The sequence below is a fragment of the Drosophila bipectinata genome, chromosome 2L (assembly GCF_030179905.1).
Source record: "Drosophila bipectinata strain 14024-0381.07 chromosome 2L, DbipHiC1v2, whole genome shotgun sequence".
In the NCBI taxonomy this organism is placed as follows: domain Eukaryota; kingdom Metazoa; phylum Arthropoda; class Insecta; order Diptera; family Drosophilidae; genus Drosophila; species Drosophila bipectinata.
The window spans coordinates 530,403-546,043 of record NC_091736.1 but is presented as its reverse complement, the minus strand read 5'-3'; the positions used below and the strand labels follow the sequence as shown (position 1 = coordinate 546,043).

The window sequence follows — 15,641 nt, the reverse complement described above, 5'->3', positions numbered from 1 at the left end:
GCAGAATGACGCAGAATCGATCCAAAAATCGATTAAGGTACTCCGCTTGAGGATCGGATGAGAATTGGGAAAGATATAGCCATCACTGTGGGCCCTATAGGGAAAAACCCCATTTTCAAGGGATCCCCTCACAAAAATTGACAAAAAATCTAAAAAATTTTTTGTGTTAGGATTTTGATGCAGAATGGTGCAGAATCGATCCACAAATCGATTAAGGTACTCCGCTTGAGAATCGGATGAGAATTGGGAAAGATATAGCCATCGCTGTGGTCCATATAGGGGACTACATAGGTACTATCGTAACTATAGGAAATAACCCTACTTGTCTATTTTTTTTTTTTTTGTTTACTTAAGCAAGATTTCAATCTATAAGAAATAAGGACAAGCCTAGTCTTAAATAAAAGTAAATCATAATCTTAAATAAACCCTTTCCTGACCTCTCTGGTACCATAAACTTCAAATATCTCAGAGTAGTATTTCCGCTTCCGACTAAAGGACGGCCACGAATGTAAAAGTGTGTCAGCTTAGCGCGTGGAAGTACTCCCCCAATATGTAGCCAGAAACCACAACCCGAAACCGTGACCAGAACAGAGTCAGATCACACCTCGTTGACATAATGACAAGATGGGAAATGCGTTTGGTCTTCCGCCGCTCCGTCAAGTCGGTGACACTTTCTCATTAACACACAAGCAGGGGCAGGCGGTCAGATTCGCCGACAGCGGGACTCTGGGACGGCCAGAGGCGCCTCCTAACTTCAGAGCTAATGTCTGGGCTGCGGGGAAACTCGATACCCCGAGGGATCTGTGGGGAGCTGACGGAACACATGCGGCAAGTGGAGTGGTGAGGCGTGGACGTGGCAACATCGAACGGAGGCGGGGTCGTCTATGTGTTTGAAAGTCGGTTAATTACAAAAAATGGAAACATCCTAAGAAGGGACCCGAGCACTTGAGGCCGCTGACTGACTCGCTCGAATTTCAGGCGGCAGGAATCGGGGAACCCGAAGGAGGCTGCGGAGGAACATCAAAGGCCTTCAGCGACTTGTATGTTTTCATTGCTTCAAATTGGAAAATGTCTTGCCATCGAAAATATTTGGTTATCATTGTGTAAATAGGCGAGGGAAGGATGAAAGATGCGAGTCTGAGGGGTTGGGGGCTTATTGTTATTACAGGATCTGGTACTAAAACACGGGTACTAAGCACTTGTGAGAATGTCTGCAAAGGAAAATAGTAATGGTAGTATATCCCCAATAGTCCTTAACAGAGGGAACAAGAATAGCTCGAATGTACCATATTTATTTACATAAATAAAGTCCTGGACTTTATCAGCAGGATATATCCTTTCATAACACAATCAAATCCTATAAATCGTGCCACTGGATTGCAACACAAGCCTCTCTAGGTGCTCTGTTAAAGTCATCTGTCCGAGAAAACCCCGCCCGGGAAGCCTCAGGTGCTGTTTTGATTCCGGAAACCAACTTGGCGTAGTGCTGGTGCCCCGAGGCCTTCTGTCAGGCATCGCCTGCTGACAACGTCCTCGCAGGCCAGCGCTGGGCACCGGAGAGCGGAAGGTTAGTGTTAAATGTCGCCGATTTACACCAGCAGTGCACCGGAGGGGGCGGCCCGAATCGGCACAGGAATCAATGTCCAGGGGGGGATCCACAGCGAGGGACACACGCGGCAGGATGCGCCTGCCTGCGAGATGATGAGCCTCGAGTAGTGCAGCCTCTATTGCACGGGAAGGACGAACAAAAGGACACGCACCCGCTGACTCTGACATCCCGACGACAGCAAGAAGGCAAAACTCAGCTGCCTGTCCTGAGGCCTCTTCGGGCCTGCGTGTCCTTGGACTCGCACTCGTCCTTGAGCGCACCGATGTGTGGCCAGAGTAAATGGGATATTTTGGCCTCTCCTGGTTAACCGTATAAATGTTGGTCGAAACTTTTGGCATTGACGGCTAACGCAAAATTGTGGCCATACATTGGCCTTGACGGAGGCTGGAGTTCTGGGACAGGATCCGAGATCCTGTCGCGATGTTTGGTCACAGTCACACACCATAACTGGTAATCTCGAGTTGGGTGTTTCTCGGGTTTCGGTTGGCTCCTCAAGGACGCTCTGAGTGGAAAGGTATTAGCGGGATCGGTTTCCCTGTCACCATCGAGTACATGGGCCTGTGTAACCTCACCTTAGGGGTATGGACCTCCAGGGCTTAAGACCGAATGGGTCAATGACTTGAACGTTCTTGGAGATCTCCGTACCAACATCCCGTGGCGAAGTTTTCTGTTGCGGTTATCAACAATCTGGGCTTCAGAGCTCAAAGCTTTGGTCTTTTGGTTCCCCCGATCAGAGCTCTTTATTTCTTATACATTTTTCACGGCTCAGTGGCCTCCGGAACAATCAAACTAATGGCCCCGCGGAAAACACACAACAAAACACACGATTGTGCACAACCTCTTGTGTTGGTCAAATTCACTTCCACTTGATTACGCCGGGCTCGAATCTGCGGCGGAAGTCATTTAAACGGAATTAATGCTCGAACAAAACATGTGAAAACTATTCCAGGACCGCTGCGAGGCGGGGATCGATGCGAATCGAAGTCCATGCCCCGACTTCTCCGTTCACTGGGGTGTGTCCGCCCGGACATCTCCGGGGCACACAAATGTCGGTATTTCGCGACTCGCAAAAAGGTAGAGCAGGGCGTGTGCAGGCCTGGCGGGAAGCCCGATGTTCTAACAATCGCGTCCTTTCAGAGGAGGGGAGCTCACTGCACATGGGTTTCGTAATTAGTTTGGCGGCTGGCGGTGGGGATATCCCAGCATAATTATTGCAAGAAATCGGAGTACCCTGTTTGCCAATTATTTGATAATTTTCCTGGATTACTGTGCTCATCAGCCTCCCCCGAAGTGCCTCTCGTTATCCTCCCCACGTAATGTCCTTTTAATAGGGGTAAGCAAATCAGATAGCTGGCTCGAGTCGCCACTTGTTCGCCGCCGCATTGCACTTTCCACTTAACGAGGAGCTCGGAGCTCGGAGCTCAGACCAGACACGGGCCAAAAGTGGCACGAGGCAACACATCCCCCATGCAAGTGCGACTATACGAAAAAACTATACGGAGCACATCCTTTTGGCAGGACACGGACTGGGACAAGTGGAAAACAGTGCCCGGGCACACAGCACGTGACAATTCCGTCAACAGATTTTTCGCTGAGATGAGCACAAAACTGCTGCCAACAAAAACAAGGACGGGCGGAAACGTGGCCAGAGAATGGGCTCGATGGGGGTGGCGAGGCGGGGACTGCCTGGGAGGTCCTGCCACCCCCTGACGTCCCAGAAACGGATGTTGTTGCTGGATGTTGTTGACAATATTTATGCAGCAGCACCCCCACGCCCCAACCTGGAAACAGGCTACGGAAGTGTTGGGGTTTTGGGGAAGGGCGACCAAAGGGCGGGGCTTTTCCAGCGTCCTGCAGCCCCTGTTTTATAATTTGAGCCCGCAAGGCGACACTGTCGAGAAGGAAACAAGTCCTGTGGATGAAAAAACGAATAATGTTTTGGGTTTTTGGGGATTCGAATAACAGGATTCCCTCAAAGTGCTAGTCCACCTCCAGAATCGCATACCTCCTCCTACCAATTAACTGTCCAAATCCAAACTAATTCAAAGAATGTATAGTATTATTTTATAATCCCCCCATTCGCGAGGTATCGAAGCACTCGAAGGATCGAACGGCCCTTGATGGGGCTCCTTGAACGGCCCGGTTTCCGCTTCCTCTCCTCGCAACTGCGAAAAACTCGAAACTCGAGGCTGCGGTAGGTAGCTCCTGGTGGCTCCTGCTCCTGGCGCTGGTCCGGGGGGGGGACGGGTCCTTTTCCCAGTTCCGCATGGTGCAAGGTGGTGTTGTCGCAGCCACACTTTTCCGCTCGCAAGGGGGCTGCCGGAGGAGGCAGCACCGCAGTACGTGACGAAGAACAAAAGAAGGCACTCGGCCACTTGCATGTTTCCTGCCTCCTTCCGGGAAAGGGGAAGGGGCCGTGGGCGGGGGAAAGGTCCTTACGCTTGTGTTGTTTTGTTACTTTTTTAGAGAAACTTGCTGCTGCTTTTGTTGTATCCACAAAAAAGCACGCTTATGATAATAATGGCATTATGTATTGTGTGGCGAGTAATAACGTGCAGAATGTTGACAGCCGCAGACTTTTCTGCTGCCTCTTTTTGTTGCACAAACTTCCGTAACGAGCTGGGGGCTCAGATCTTGAAAATAAAGTTACAGGCTGGATAGGAATATCATCCTTGTTTTTTATCCTCAGTATCTTTTCTGAGACAATGGACTAAACGAAAAACCCCACCTCCGTGGAGGCTTCTCGGAAATAAACCGAAGCAATCGCATTACCAGGCAGGTATTATTATATTATTTTTTGGCTTGGGAAAATATTGACTTTGCATATTTGCTAAAAATATTTGAAGACCATAGATAGGACTCTGCTATTTATTTTTATAGAATTGGAAGGACGTTAAACCAAAAACAAACAGATATCGGCTGGTAGCTCGAAAAATAAACAAACGTCGGCGGGAAAAGGCAGAGGAGGCGGAGGAGGCAGGTAGGTGCCTCGGTGGCAGTGCAAGGACTCTGGTGGCCAGCTGGTGGGCGGGTCTGATTCGTGAGCCAAAAAGCAAACAATTTGCATTCTCCCTAATGAAAAAATAATATTTATGCGGCTGTCCACAAATATTGCAATTGAAAGAGTACTGAAAGGCATTGTAGGACCCAATCATAACCAGAACTAATACGAAAACCATCTGGGCTTGTTTGAGATTAGAAATATTGAAAAGAAATCCAGCAGTCTCAGATCTATTTTATATTGGAGATCTCATAAGCAAATATTCCTGAGACCCTGAGAATTAGCTAAAAAATAAAGACCCTCCCCGTGCTCCCAAATATTAACACGCCATTAGATACAAATTTCCACAAGAAATGGTGGCTGATCAGATCTGGAATGAAGTATCATAATGTTGGAGCTCTAGTCCCTCAAATCGGTCCACACACCAATTGGCTGGAACATAAAGTTCAACAAGCGGAGCCATAAACATTCCCCTACAAATTAACACTTCATATATATCCCAGATTGTGGAGTGGCACATAATCCCGGCCCCCGCCACTCCGGCAGCTCCATATGGCCGCGAACAGGAAGCTAATCCTGCTCAGCGATATATCAACATATTTATGGTAAACGGATCAGAGGGCTTAGGCCTGTGGAGGGCAGGGGAGGAAGCCGCAGCCCCAGCCGGTGGTTATTCCGCAGCCATATGTTCGCGCCGGTATTTATGGGCCCGACTTGGACCTCGAGTGGGGCCCGGGGCAACCGCAAAACTCCATAAAATTTTATGAACCTCTTCGGAATTTAATGTGACGAACGACGGCTGTTTAGCACAGCCATTAGTGTTTAAAAAACAATTATTAGACAATCCGCAGATATGTAATTGGGGCTCCGCCCGCGCAGCTTTGATCTCCGAGGCAGTGGACTGAATATAAAAATAAATATCAACCGAGGGCTTTGTTTAGATCAGACCGTTTCAGGCAATTACGCAGACGAGTTCCCATGAATCATAACAATAACAATGGAACCTCTCTGGAGGAATCCGTCAAGAAACACCTCAAAACGCTGCGGCTGACAACTGGCAGGGGGAGCGGGGAGTGGAGTTAGAGGGCGTGGATGAATGCACTTTGATCTCCGACGGAGCCCGATTCGGGAGATTCTAGATAAATCATAACAAACATTTTGATAAATCAAGATACATTCTTTTCAGCTTTAATCTTTTTAAAAAGGCATTCATCTTTAATTACAATAAATTATTAAATTTAAAATATTTTGAAAAATGTTACCTTCATGATAACAGAAATTTCAAAATTTCGCGCCTTCATTACAGCAAGCAGTTTACAGCAAGTGCTAGAAAGCAGTTTACATCGACTGTTAACAGAATGCTAACTCTATCAGCTGATATGCCAAGCGCATATGGCCACACTAAATTCTGGGCTTAATTGAAAAGAAATTGTAAATTATTTTGTTTACACAGCAAAGTGCACGAAAATGTTTACCAAAGCGAAGTACAATCCCTAATACCACTGCAGCCCTAGGCTTACCTACGAATTTAAGGAGTGTGTTTGAGAATCCACGCCAAGATGGAGCGCAAGGAAGTGGACACCCAGCAGTTCATAGATCATGTAAGGTCGGATCCAATAGCTGGATTCAGTTTATAAATGCCCTTTTCCACCACAGACGCTGCTGGCCTCGGAACTGCTCCGCGGCGGGGACACCCATCCCTTCATAATGGACTTCATAGACCACTCGGGAGTGTTTCCGAAGGCCGAGGGACCCACGAACCTGAGCACGAATCCTGGCAACCCCACCAACAGCACCGGCGACTCTCTCACTCCCGAGCTGAACTTTCACAGCAGCATCTTCCAGTTCGTGAACAAATCCTCGCCGGAAACGGACGTGGTGGTGCCGCAGCAGGTGGCCCAGCCGGCCTTCCCGGCTCTGGCCATCGAGCCCACGGTTCCCATCGATGTGTCCGCCGGCCTGCACGAGGACGAGGAGCTGTTGTATGCGCCCAACGCCTCCACAACGAATGCGCGCAAGGTGCTGCCCCACAAGAAGCGGATTTCCAGGAAGCTCAAGGGAACCATCGAGGCTGACATGGAGCAGCACAAGAACGTTCAGGATGTGGCGCCTTCTGCCGTCTACAGTTGCGAGATCTGTGGCTACGCCGTGCACACCCAGCTGGACTTTTTCGCCCACCTCAAGCAGCACTACGAGCCCAGCGCCGTCCTGCAGGAGCGCTTGGTGGTCCAGCAGACCCACCCACTCCCCCTCCCACACCAGCACCAACACCAACAGCAACCGCAGCAGCAAAAGGAGCCCCTGGACATGTGTGGGCTGTCTGCTCAGGACAAGGTGAGCGTCTTGGTGTTCACTATTAAGAACTGATTACTAACCGAGTGCCTCTAGCTGCAACAGGAGCAGGCCAAACTGGACCAGGTCTTCCAGGACGTCCAACTCAACTTTGAGAACTTTCAGAACATCGCCCACCACGTGGACGAAGTGACCAGTGGCGGCGTGAACATGGTCATGCATGGGCAGCCCAACAATGGAGAACAGTGTCCCATGGTGGTCGTCAATCCCGGCTCGAACCCCAGCACCGTTCCGGTGGTGGACGACGTGGAGTTCAGCGACACGGAGGACATGCTGGAAGGCATACGCAACGTGGTCGATAAGGTCTCCATAGAAGACACCTGCGACGAGCTGGTGGACCTCGAGCTGACCTCCAGTGCCATGAGAGCGCCGTGGTTCAATAACAACTTCAGCGACATGACATTCCCGGCTCTGTTGCTGCCCGGAGAACCACCTCCAACTTCCGCAGAGCAGTCTGCCCCTCTACTGAAAGATCCGGCCCATCATTCAGAGGACCACATGGCCCTGGACTTCCTGAGCCCCGAAAAGGACGACTCCCAAGGGGGGTCCAAGCTGGAGGAGTCTCTGCCAAAGCCTAGTGAGCCGAATGAGGCATCCTTGATGGTTGCTGGTGCGCCGCCTCCAGTGTGCCAAACCCCTCCCCCGCCTTCGATCGTTGTGCCCCCCAATTCCACAATCGAGCAGCTGCGGAGATCCCCTCTGGGGCTGGGCGAAGCCTACAAGCTGGACAAAGAGGAACAGGAGGAGGAGGATGTGGGTGACAGCGGTCGGCCGTCTCCCTTCGAGGAGGACGAAGCAGAGGATCCTGAAGACGAGTGCGACGGCGGCTACCATTTAGAGACGCTGGACACGAGCTTGCCGGAGGAGGCTGGCAGCAAGTCGCGACGGAAGCACTTCTGCGACAAGTGCCAGCGGGACTTCAACTCGTACAACGCCCTGAAGTACCACCAGTACACGCACAACCAGCAGAGATCCCACAAGTGCGACAGCTGCGAGAGGTCCTTCTACACCCAGAGCGCCCTGAAGGCCCACGAGAGGACGCGTAAGCTCAGGGCACATGGGGAATCCAACAAATCCTAACCCATTTCTGTTTACAGACTCCGACGTGAAGCCGTTCAAGTGCGAAAAGTGCGAGTTCAGTTTCCGGCAGTGGGGCGACCTCAAGTACCACATCATCTCGCGGCACAGCGACATCAAGGCGCACATGTGCGAGTTCTGCGGCAAGAGCTTCTCCCGGCGCTACTCGCTGGTCCTCCACCGGCGCATCCACACCAGCGAGCGCAACTACGCCTGCCAATACTGCGACAAGACCTTCCGGGCCAGCTCCTACCTGATCAGCCACGTGAAAGTGCACACTGGGGAGCGGCCTTACGAGTGCTCCGTCTGCGGCAAGAGGTTCCGAGTGTCGGGGGACCTGAAGCGACATTCCCGGATCCACGATCCCGCCAGAGCCAGCAACCCCTCCCCCACAGCGGCGAAAGTCAAGAAGAAAAAGCACGCCGGCCAAGCGGAACTGAGGCCGGCGGAGGAGTTGGAAGCCAGCCCAGGTACCCTTAATCACAAGTCTGACGCCATGTGCGAGTCCGAGCAGGGCGTTCTGCGCTTATAGCCCTGCCGTGCCCAGGTTTCTCGGTGTAGGATCAGTAGGTTTTGTAAATAATCGAATCTTAGCTTAAAGGCATGCAGAATAAAACGATACGAATTTGTGAGATGGATCTTGTAGAAAGTGTTACCTAGAAGTCCTTTTAGCCAGTAGGAGGGTTCCTTAGGGATGTGGCTTAATGGGAGAAGGAAAATTAAATGCCAAAGATCATCTATTGCAGAGCATTTCTTTATTATTTTCCATGTTTTCATGTCATCTCTTTTCACTTGTCGTCTTTTCAAAGGTTTCGCCTTTTGTTTCTCTTTTGTTTTGCACTTGTACCGTTCATCGACTTAATTTAATGAGTAATTATATGTATATATATATTAAATATATATTGTATTATTAATGTAACTATATACAACACAAGTGCCGGGCGCCTGTCACGGGCCCGGACCCAATCGAATCTTTGTATCTTGTTTACAACATAATTTTGTATCTCAAAAATATTCAACATAAACGCCCCGCAGCCCTGCGCTTCGTAGATTTGTGTGTGCTTTCCGTACTTGTTTCACGATTCATTTCATTTCACAATTAATTTGTTCAGAACTTAAGACTAAGATCCTAGTACTGGTCTCCTCCCTCTTACAATACTCCTCTGCCCTTCGCGCTCTAATGTACGATCAGTCCTTGATATCCTTTCATCGATTTTTCCTCAGACCCATACCTCTGCTCAGTATGGTCTCATTCACTTGTCTCCCTGGTGTCTGGATCTCCTCACTATCCTCGCTATTACCGTATATATATCTTGGTGTCTTGGTGGTGTGGATTATGCTATCTGGTAGGTTGAGTGTCTCGTGTGTGGTGTGGTATGGTAGTTAAATGGGCATGGATATTGACAAAAATTGCGATTCGGTGACTACGTTAGGAGTTGGAACTGAACCTCGCCTGCCCTCCGCAATCCGCGGGAGTACGGTTTAAAATTAGCTTTACGTTGAATATTTCCTTCCGGCTTTAATATATAGTATGTATGGTACTTAAAAATGTATGTTTTGTTTCGCTTGCTATGGTTGCACACATTACTGGGTTTAGATTTCGTTTAATTGAATATGGGTTACTTTCTGCGACCTGTCGTCCTGTCGTCCTGTCATCCTGTCCGCTCTGCTTGCAATTGTTCGACAAAGAAATGTTAATTACTAATACACCTATGAGCTCGCCTGCCAATCGTATAATATCGCCAATCAACCAATCAATCCTCAATCAAACTGGTGAACTAAGGAGCCCTCATCGCACCCGTGAATGGTGATGGCAGCTTTTTGGTTTGGTTTGTTTTCGATTTCGATTCTCGCTTCCTAAGTCGGCTTCCTATTTGCGGGTTAATTGAATATTGTTTATAAAATAGCTCGCTATTTTATGTCGTACATTAAACACATATTTAACTGGTTTCCAACTGCCTCCCAGTTGCTCCGGAGCTTACAAAAGTTTATGTTTTTTCTTATGGTTTGCTTGTTTCTTATTTCAGTTGCTATTGTTGCTTCACATTGTTGTTCCAAGTCCCAAGACCAAGACCCCCCGATCCTCCATAGCCTCCCCCTCTGCGATCCTGCATCTTTATAGAAATATAATTTCGCTCTCCTTTGAGTTCTGAGTCTTCTGTCACATCACCATGTTTGCCATCCGTCGGTCTCTTATTAAAAAATTAAAATACTTTCTAGCGCCCCCCAAAGAAGCCTCTCCCGATGGAGCGCCAGTTCTTCAAAAGGTTTCTTCGCACAAATACAATATTTACAGGTTACACCTTCGACTGACGGGGCTCTCGCATCCTCTCGTAGTTGCTACTTCGTACACCTAAATCTTAACCTCGATCTGATCAGTTTCTGATTCTGCATCTCCATCCGCATCTCTGGAATCTGGACCTGCGTCCTTGACTCGTTACTGTTTCCATTTAAAATTGTGAAAAAATAGCTGCATCTATTGTAAATTTTAGGTTTCTTGTTCTCGTTTTGGTTTCTGGTTGCTGGTTTGCTTTAAAATTTGAAGTACCTTTATAATTATATAATTTGATTTGATGATATTCTCCTCGGGCTGGTTCTCCTTCGGCTCCTGCCGCTGCTCCGGCTCGCTGTGGTTCATATAGTTTGGTTTGGACCTTGTTATCCTCCGACTGTTCTTTCTAGATCGGACTGGTGTGCTCTCTGGCCTGAAGGTACGTAGCTGTCTCTAGTTCCGGATTCGGTTTCGGTTACGGTTACGGTTTCTGTTTCGGTTCCTGTTCCTGTTGAGGTTGCGTATAAAAAGTCTTTGATTTGCCCCTATCCGTTACCTTGCTGGCCTCCGTTGTCCTCCGACCTGCGTCCTCCGTCCTCGGTGAGCTGTTAGCCCGCTCTGCATTAGAGACTCACCTGCTGCATCTTATCAAAATCTAAACACGGCCGATGCGGTCGCTGCAGTCTCTGTGTGGCGGCGACGGCGGCGGAGGCGGCATTCCCGGCAGAGTTGGCAGCGTTTTGTGTCGTTGTGGATGACGAAGATGCCGATACTGTTGCGGAGGATCCCGCTGGCGCACTGGAGTTGTTGCTCGGACGCCTCCGGGGCGATATGGCGCAGTGGAACAGCTTCGCCGGCGGGCTGACCGACCGCACCTCCATGTTGTCCAGGCCCGTGGTGCTGGCCGGACTGCTCCGGGAGCTGTTGTAGTGGAAACTGTACTTCGGCAGCGGCTGGTATATGTGGTGGCTGCTGTTGCTCATCTTCAGGGAGCTGCTGCAGGCCTTGATCACACTCGGCTCGTTCTCGTTGCCGCCATTCCCGGACCCAGTCCCGATTTTGGCGCACTTGCCGCCGCCGCCACCGCCGCCGTTGTCGCCATTCTCCTCGTTTACACTATTATCACATAATTTAATATTTTCGATGCCACATCGGGCCTCCGATAATATCAGTGGCGTCGTGGAGCGGAACATCATATGGCTTCGATTTGGCTTGAACGCCTCCAATGGCGGCGATGTGCGGAAATTAACTGGCGTCAAGATCGGCTCCAGCGAGTTTCGCAGCTTCGGGGGCACACAGGGATTCGGTTAGAAGAAGACTCGAATTCTCATCAAGACACAAACTCACCTCGTCGTCGGAGCTGTGGGCCAGCGACCGCTTCCTGTTCTCCACCATCAGGGAGGAGCTGGAGCGCTTCGAGTTGGAGGTGGTGGCCCGCTCCTCGAAGGGCGCCTCCGTGTCCAGAGAGGAGGCGCACCCCCGGTTCGAGACCCGGGAGGCGCACGAGGACCCGCCCGTCGCTGCGGTCCCCCCGGGATGCTGGCCGCCCTGCGAGGAGGGTCCGTTGATCACCTCCAGCTCCTCCTCGGAGCTGTGCTGGTCGTACATGAGATGGGCGCACGAGGAGGAGGTCTGCTGGTGACACATCATTGCAGGAGCTATCTTTTGGCCAGCAACACCTATTTGGGAACAGAATGAAGTAGTTATGGCAGCTTTTAGTCCGAGTAGTTAACTAAACCTACTAGTTTCCATATCCACGTCTAAGTAACTTTCCACATCGAGGAGTTCACCATCAGATTCGGTGCCAGAGTCATTCGATTCACGCTGGGGAGAGAGCGAGGGATTCGATTAGGATTATTGGATATTTTTGAGGATTTTGAAGAGTAGTTGGGTTGTGTAGGCACCTTTTTTCGCAGAAAGTTTTTGGATTCCCTTAGTGAGTTCTCGCGATTTTTGTGCCTGACAAACTTTATCATGGTTTTTTCAGCTCCTGGGACTCGGTGCCTGGGACTTATTCGTTATACATTCCATGCAACCCACGCAGGCTGCTTCCAAGCACGCACACACCCACACGCACTCGAGCAAACTTACTACGACGTCGCAGTCGCAGTCGAAGTCAAAGTCTGCGTCGGCGCCGCCAGCGACTGCGCTTGTTTGGTTCCCCTTTTGCTCCTCCTTCTACTACTATTACTACATACTACTACTTTTTTCGCTGTTGCGCTTCACACGCTGTTTCTATTTATACGCCTGCACATGTATTTTTGTTTGTTATTTTTACGCGCTGCTTCGGCCCCCGATTCCGAATCTGCTTCCTGATTCTGATTTACTCTCCCGGCCGAGTGGATACCCGAGTGGATCCGAACGCCAGTCCGAGGGATATCCGCGCACCTTTCGCCGTAACTTATACAGCACGGAATTATCGATTTTTTGGCACGGGAACGGAACGGAAGCCAGACACGAATCCGTAAAAAGGGACACCGTTCGATGCGTCCACGTTCGCGGTTTCTCCGGATGCCTAGTCCGCAGAGCCCCTCTGAAGACTGGCCAGCTCCATTGTCGCTCCAAGTCCTATTCTGGCCTTTCTGGCTATTTTGCAGTTGCACAACTGGCTCGGCTCGGGGTCCGCCTACGCCTGCTGACTTTGTTGATTACTACGGCGTTACTATGTGGCTCGGTTCGTCCGGAATGGTCGTCTGTATGGCATCTGGCCCATCGCCCGTCACCGGCTAACGCTGCGCTCCAACTAAAAAATTATTGTGCCCACAATGTGGCGAGGCAACACTGTCTCGCAATCTCTGGAAATCTGCGCTGGCGCTGACGCTGACGCTGGAGAGAGCCAGCCCCACACCGGGCCCCCACCCGGCCCTCAGCCGCCCACCGTCTCCCCCTTCCAATGCAGCCTCATGGTTGCCAGACAGGCGGGCGCAAATTGAATTTCAATCACTTTTGCAATTAAAACATCAAGTCTAGGGAATCCTGCTAAGGAATATGGCCTATTGGAAAATAAATAATATTCTGAATACTTGTGGATGGAGGCCCTATAAAAGGGTTAGAAAATAAACCCCAATTTCTATAGCAATCTTTGATCATCCACGGAAGACAATGTAGTCCGGCTTAATTACAGAGTCGGGGGGCTCGATGATAATTGATTGCGTATAATCGACGTGTAGTAATTGGAGGTGCAAATTAACATTCCTGGCGAATTTCTCCCGACTGATTTTCTTTTGTGTGCACTTGTTTTCCCATTCATTGAATTCTTCGCCCATTCCCACCCAGCAATTGCGCAAACTCGCGGCTGAGCGGCAACCCTGGTGGATATCGCCAAATGCACTTGCTAAGGTGCCGGACGGGAGTGTAAGGCCCTTGGCCGCACTTGTAACTGATAGGGCTAATGGCTGATAGCCATTATCAGCCATTCAGAACTATTGGCAATCTCCCCCGCTTATCTGAGCTCAAGGCTTAAAATCCACTAAATCGGATAACGGTTTCGCGGCCCATTCATTCAAATTTCTACAATTCTTTCAGTAAAGAAACAGTTATCTGATAAGAACCCTGATAAGATATATTGATAATACCGAATGGGTTACATGGGTTTCACTGCCAAATAAGGCCTGTTTTAATAATTATGTTTAATAACTATAATTAATTTTTAGTCTTAGTACTAGTTTATTTTATTTTGAAGACCAGTCTCATAGGTCGATCTCATAGTTAATACTCTTCCGCTTAAAGCTCTTACGCTTTCGTCGCGCACCTTAGTATTTATAGACAGAAGAAGAAGCAGTAGCTGGCAGGTTGTGGCAGGCCTATTGCCGATTGCTATTCCTATGCCTATGTGCCTCCCACCCACACATGTCCATGGACAAGTACACATGTGTGAGAATATGAGTAGTAACGTGTGATGGGGCGCTGGGTGGGGGAGGGCCAGGTGGGAGGGGAGTGCGGCAAGAAGCGAAATAAAACGAAGCGTGCGAAACTCGTTGCAACGATGATATGGGAAATGTTTGGAGCTCACGGGCCACAAAATGTGGAAAACATGGAAAACTACGCACGAACTGGTTTTCGTTCAATTCGTACGACTCTGCTGCTGCTGCTGCATTGTTGCAGTCTCTTTTTGGGGCTCTGCTTGTTTGGGGATTTTCGCAACTCCCGCTTTTCAATTTGCTTTCAATTTTACGCGGAAAATTTTACTACGAGTCTACGTGCCACAAATACACACAACCCTCGTGCCCGAAGCACGGCTCCAATACACACGCAACGCAACGCTTCGCCACCCACCCCAGCCCCAGCCTCAGCCCAGGCCCCTCCATCCCCCAAGTCTGCTGCAGAGTATTTGCTCCATTCATACCAAACACTGGCGCGTTGCACGCACACTCTCTCCCGCCAGCCATACACCCACGCTCACAACACTAAGTCCTTAGTTCATTTCTGATTATTTTCTGGAAATCTACTTTCTTCACAACGGTATTTATTTACGTTCACCTCAACGAGCGTTACTCGAACGTAGATAACAGTATTTTATCACCCAGTACTCCTAGATTGTGCCTCCCAGGCTGGAAAGCTCCTTTGGAGACCCTATTACATTGTTCGCGAGCGTGCGTGCATGTGGCGACAGTTTCCAGAGTGGGCGGGGGGTTCTGGTGCAGCCTTCAGCCTCAGGTCTAAATTTAGCACTCGGGCTTGCAACTTCGCAAGGATTTCCCGTTACTTCAGCCCCCGCCACCCACAATTTTACGCCCACACTGCGGCGATATCGCAAAAAAAGCACCGTTAGACCCCGACACTTACTTGATTCACTCGCTTCCTTGCTGAGCACCTTCGTGGCGTCCACTTGGTGGTTCCTCCTCGGCCAGTTGTCGCTGCAGGAGTGTTCTTTGGATTTTCTCGGTTTTTTTGGAAAATGAGGAAAACCAGGCGACGCGAGTGACAAACGATGAATGGCGATGGAGGCTTCTCGACGCAGCACAACTGACGGGGCTCGACGGGGAGGAGTTGGGGGCAGCACGCGACGCGTATTTTAGCATTGGGCACCACTACGGTTGTTGGGCATATACATAAATATTTGTATAAACATGATGTATTTATATCGTTTTACCAACTCTGTTTCACTTTACTCGATTTATTTCAGCTGTTATCATCTTCGTGCCAGTGTTGCCCCACTGAGCTGACCAAAAATCCAGATTTTCCCCAAAATTCAAACAAGAGCTTAAAAACCCTACTAAAATAGTTTGAAGCTCTTCGTAAGCCAGACTTGGATTCTAACTGAGTCATCGGTATATTTGGCAACATCAAAGACATGATTTTCGGCAGCCAAATTCAAAAAAACATGAAAC

General features: G+C 49.6%; 2 protein-coding genes across 3 annotated transcripts; one reads left to right on the top strand and one right to left on the bottom strand.

Annotated features, from left to right (window-relative positions):
* The first annotated feature begins 5,994 nt into the window (after positions 1-5,994).
* Positions 5,995-8,677, top strand: LOC108131330 (uncharacterized). Its single transcript, XM_017250167.3, has 4 exons — positions 5,995-6,211; positions 6,267-6,944; positions 6,999-8,004; positions 8,060-8,677. Exons 1-4 carry the CDS (start codon positions 6,170-6,172, stop codon positions 8,569-8,571), a joined length of 2,238 nt encoding a protein of 745 aa, XP_017105656.2. The 5' UTR covers positions 5,995-6,169; the 3' UTR covers positions 8,572-8,677.
* A 100-nt stretch (positions 8,678-8,777) lies between these two features.
* Positions 8,778-15,341, bottom strand: Reph (Regulator of eph expression). 2 transcript variants are annotated; one of them, XM_017250169.3, is made up of 4 exons: positions 15,097-15,341; positions 12,054-12,135; positions 11,659-11,990; positions 8,778-11,594 (listed from the first exon to the last, which is right to left on the bottom strand). In XM_017250169.3, the coding sequence occupies exons 2-4, from the start codon at positions 12,061-12,063 to the stop codon at positions 10,935-10,937; spliced, it is 1,002 nt and encodes a 333-aa protein (XP_017105658.2). In that variant the 5' UTR covers positions 12,064-12,135; positions 15,097-15,341; the 3' UTR covers positions 8,778-10,934. The 2 variants fall into 2 exon arrangements, with proteins under 2 accessions (XP_017105658.2, XP_017105657.2); XM_017250168.3 differs by lacking the exon at positions 15,097-15,341 and adding an exon at positions 12,216-13,045.
* Between the last annotated feature and the right edge of the window lie 300 nt (positions 15,342-15,641).

Bases quoted from the DNA above. Each gene is read 5' to 3' on its own strand.
- Reph (XM_017250168.3), bottom strand. From the start codon at position 12,287: ATGATAAAGTTTGTCAGGCACAAAAATCGCGAGAACTCACTAAGGGAA. The intron at 12,136-12,215 runs GTGCCTACACAA...CTCTCTCCCCAG, and splicing joins AAAACTTTCTGCGAAAAAAG to CGTGAATCGAATGACTCTGG. The intron at 11,991-12,053 runs GTAGGTTTAGTT...GTTCCCAAATAG, and splicing joins AGACGTGGATATGGAAACTA to GTGTTGCTGGCCAAAAGATA.
- LOC108131330 (XM_017250167.3), top strand. From the start codon at position 6,170: ATGGAGCGCAAGGAAGTGGACACCCAGCAGTTCATAGATCAT. The intron at 6,212-6,266 runs GTAAGGTCGGAT...TTTCCACCACAG, and splicing joins CCCAGCAGTTCATAGATCAT to ACGCTGCTGGCCTCGGAACT. The intron at 6,945-6,998 runs GTGAGCGTCTTG...GAGTGCCTCTAG, and splicing joins GGCTGTCTGCTCAGGACAAG to CTGCAACAGGAGCAGGCCAA.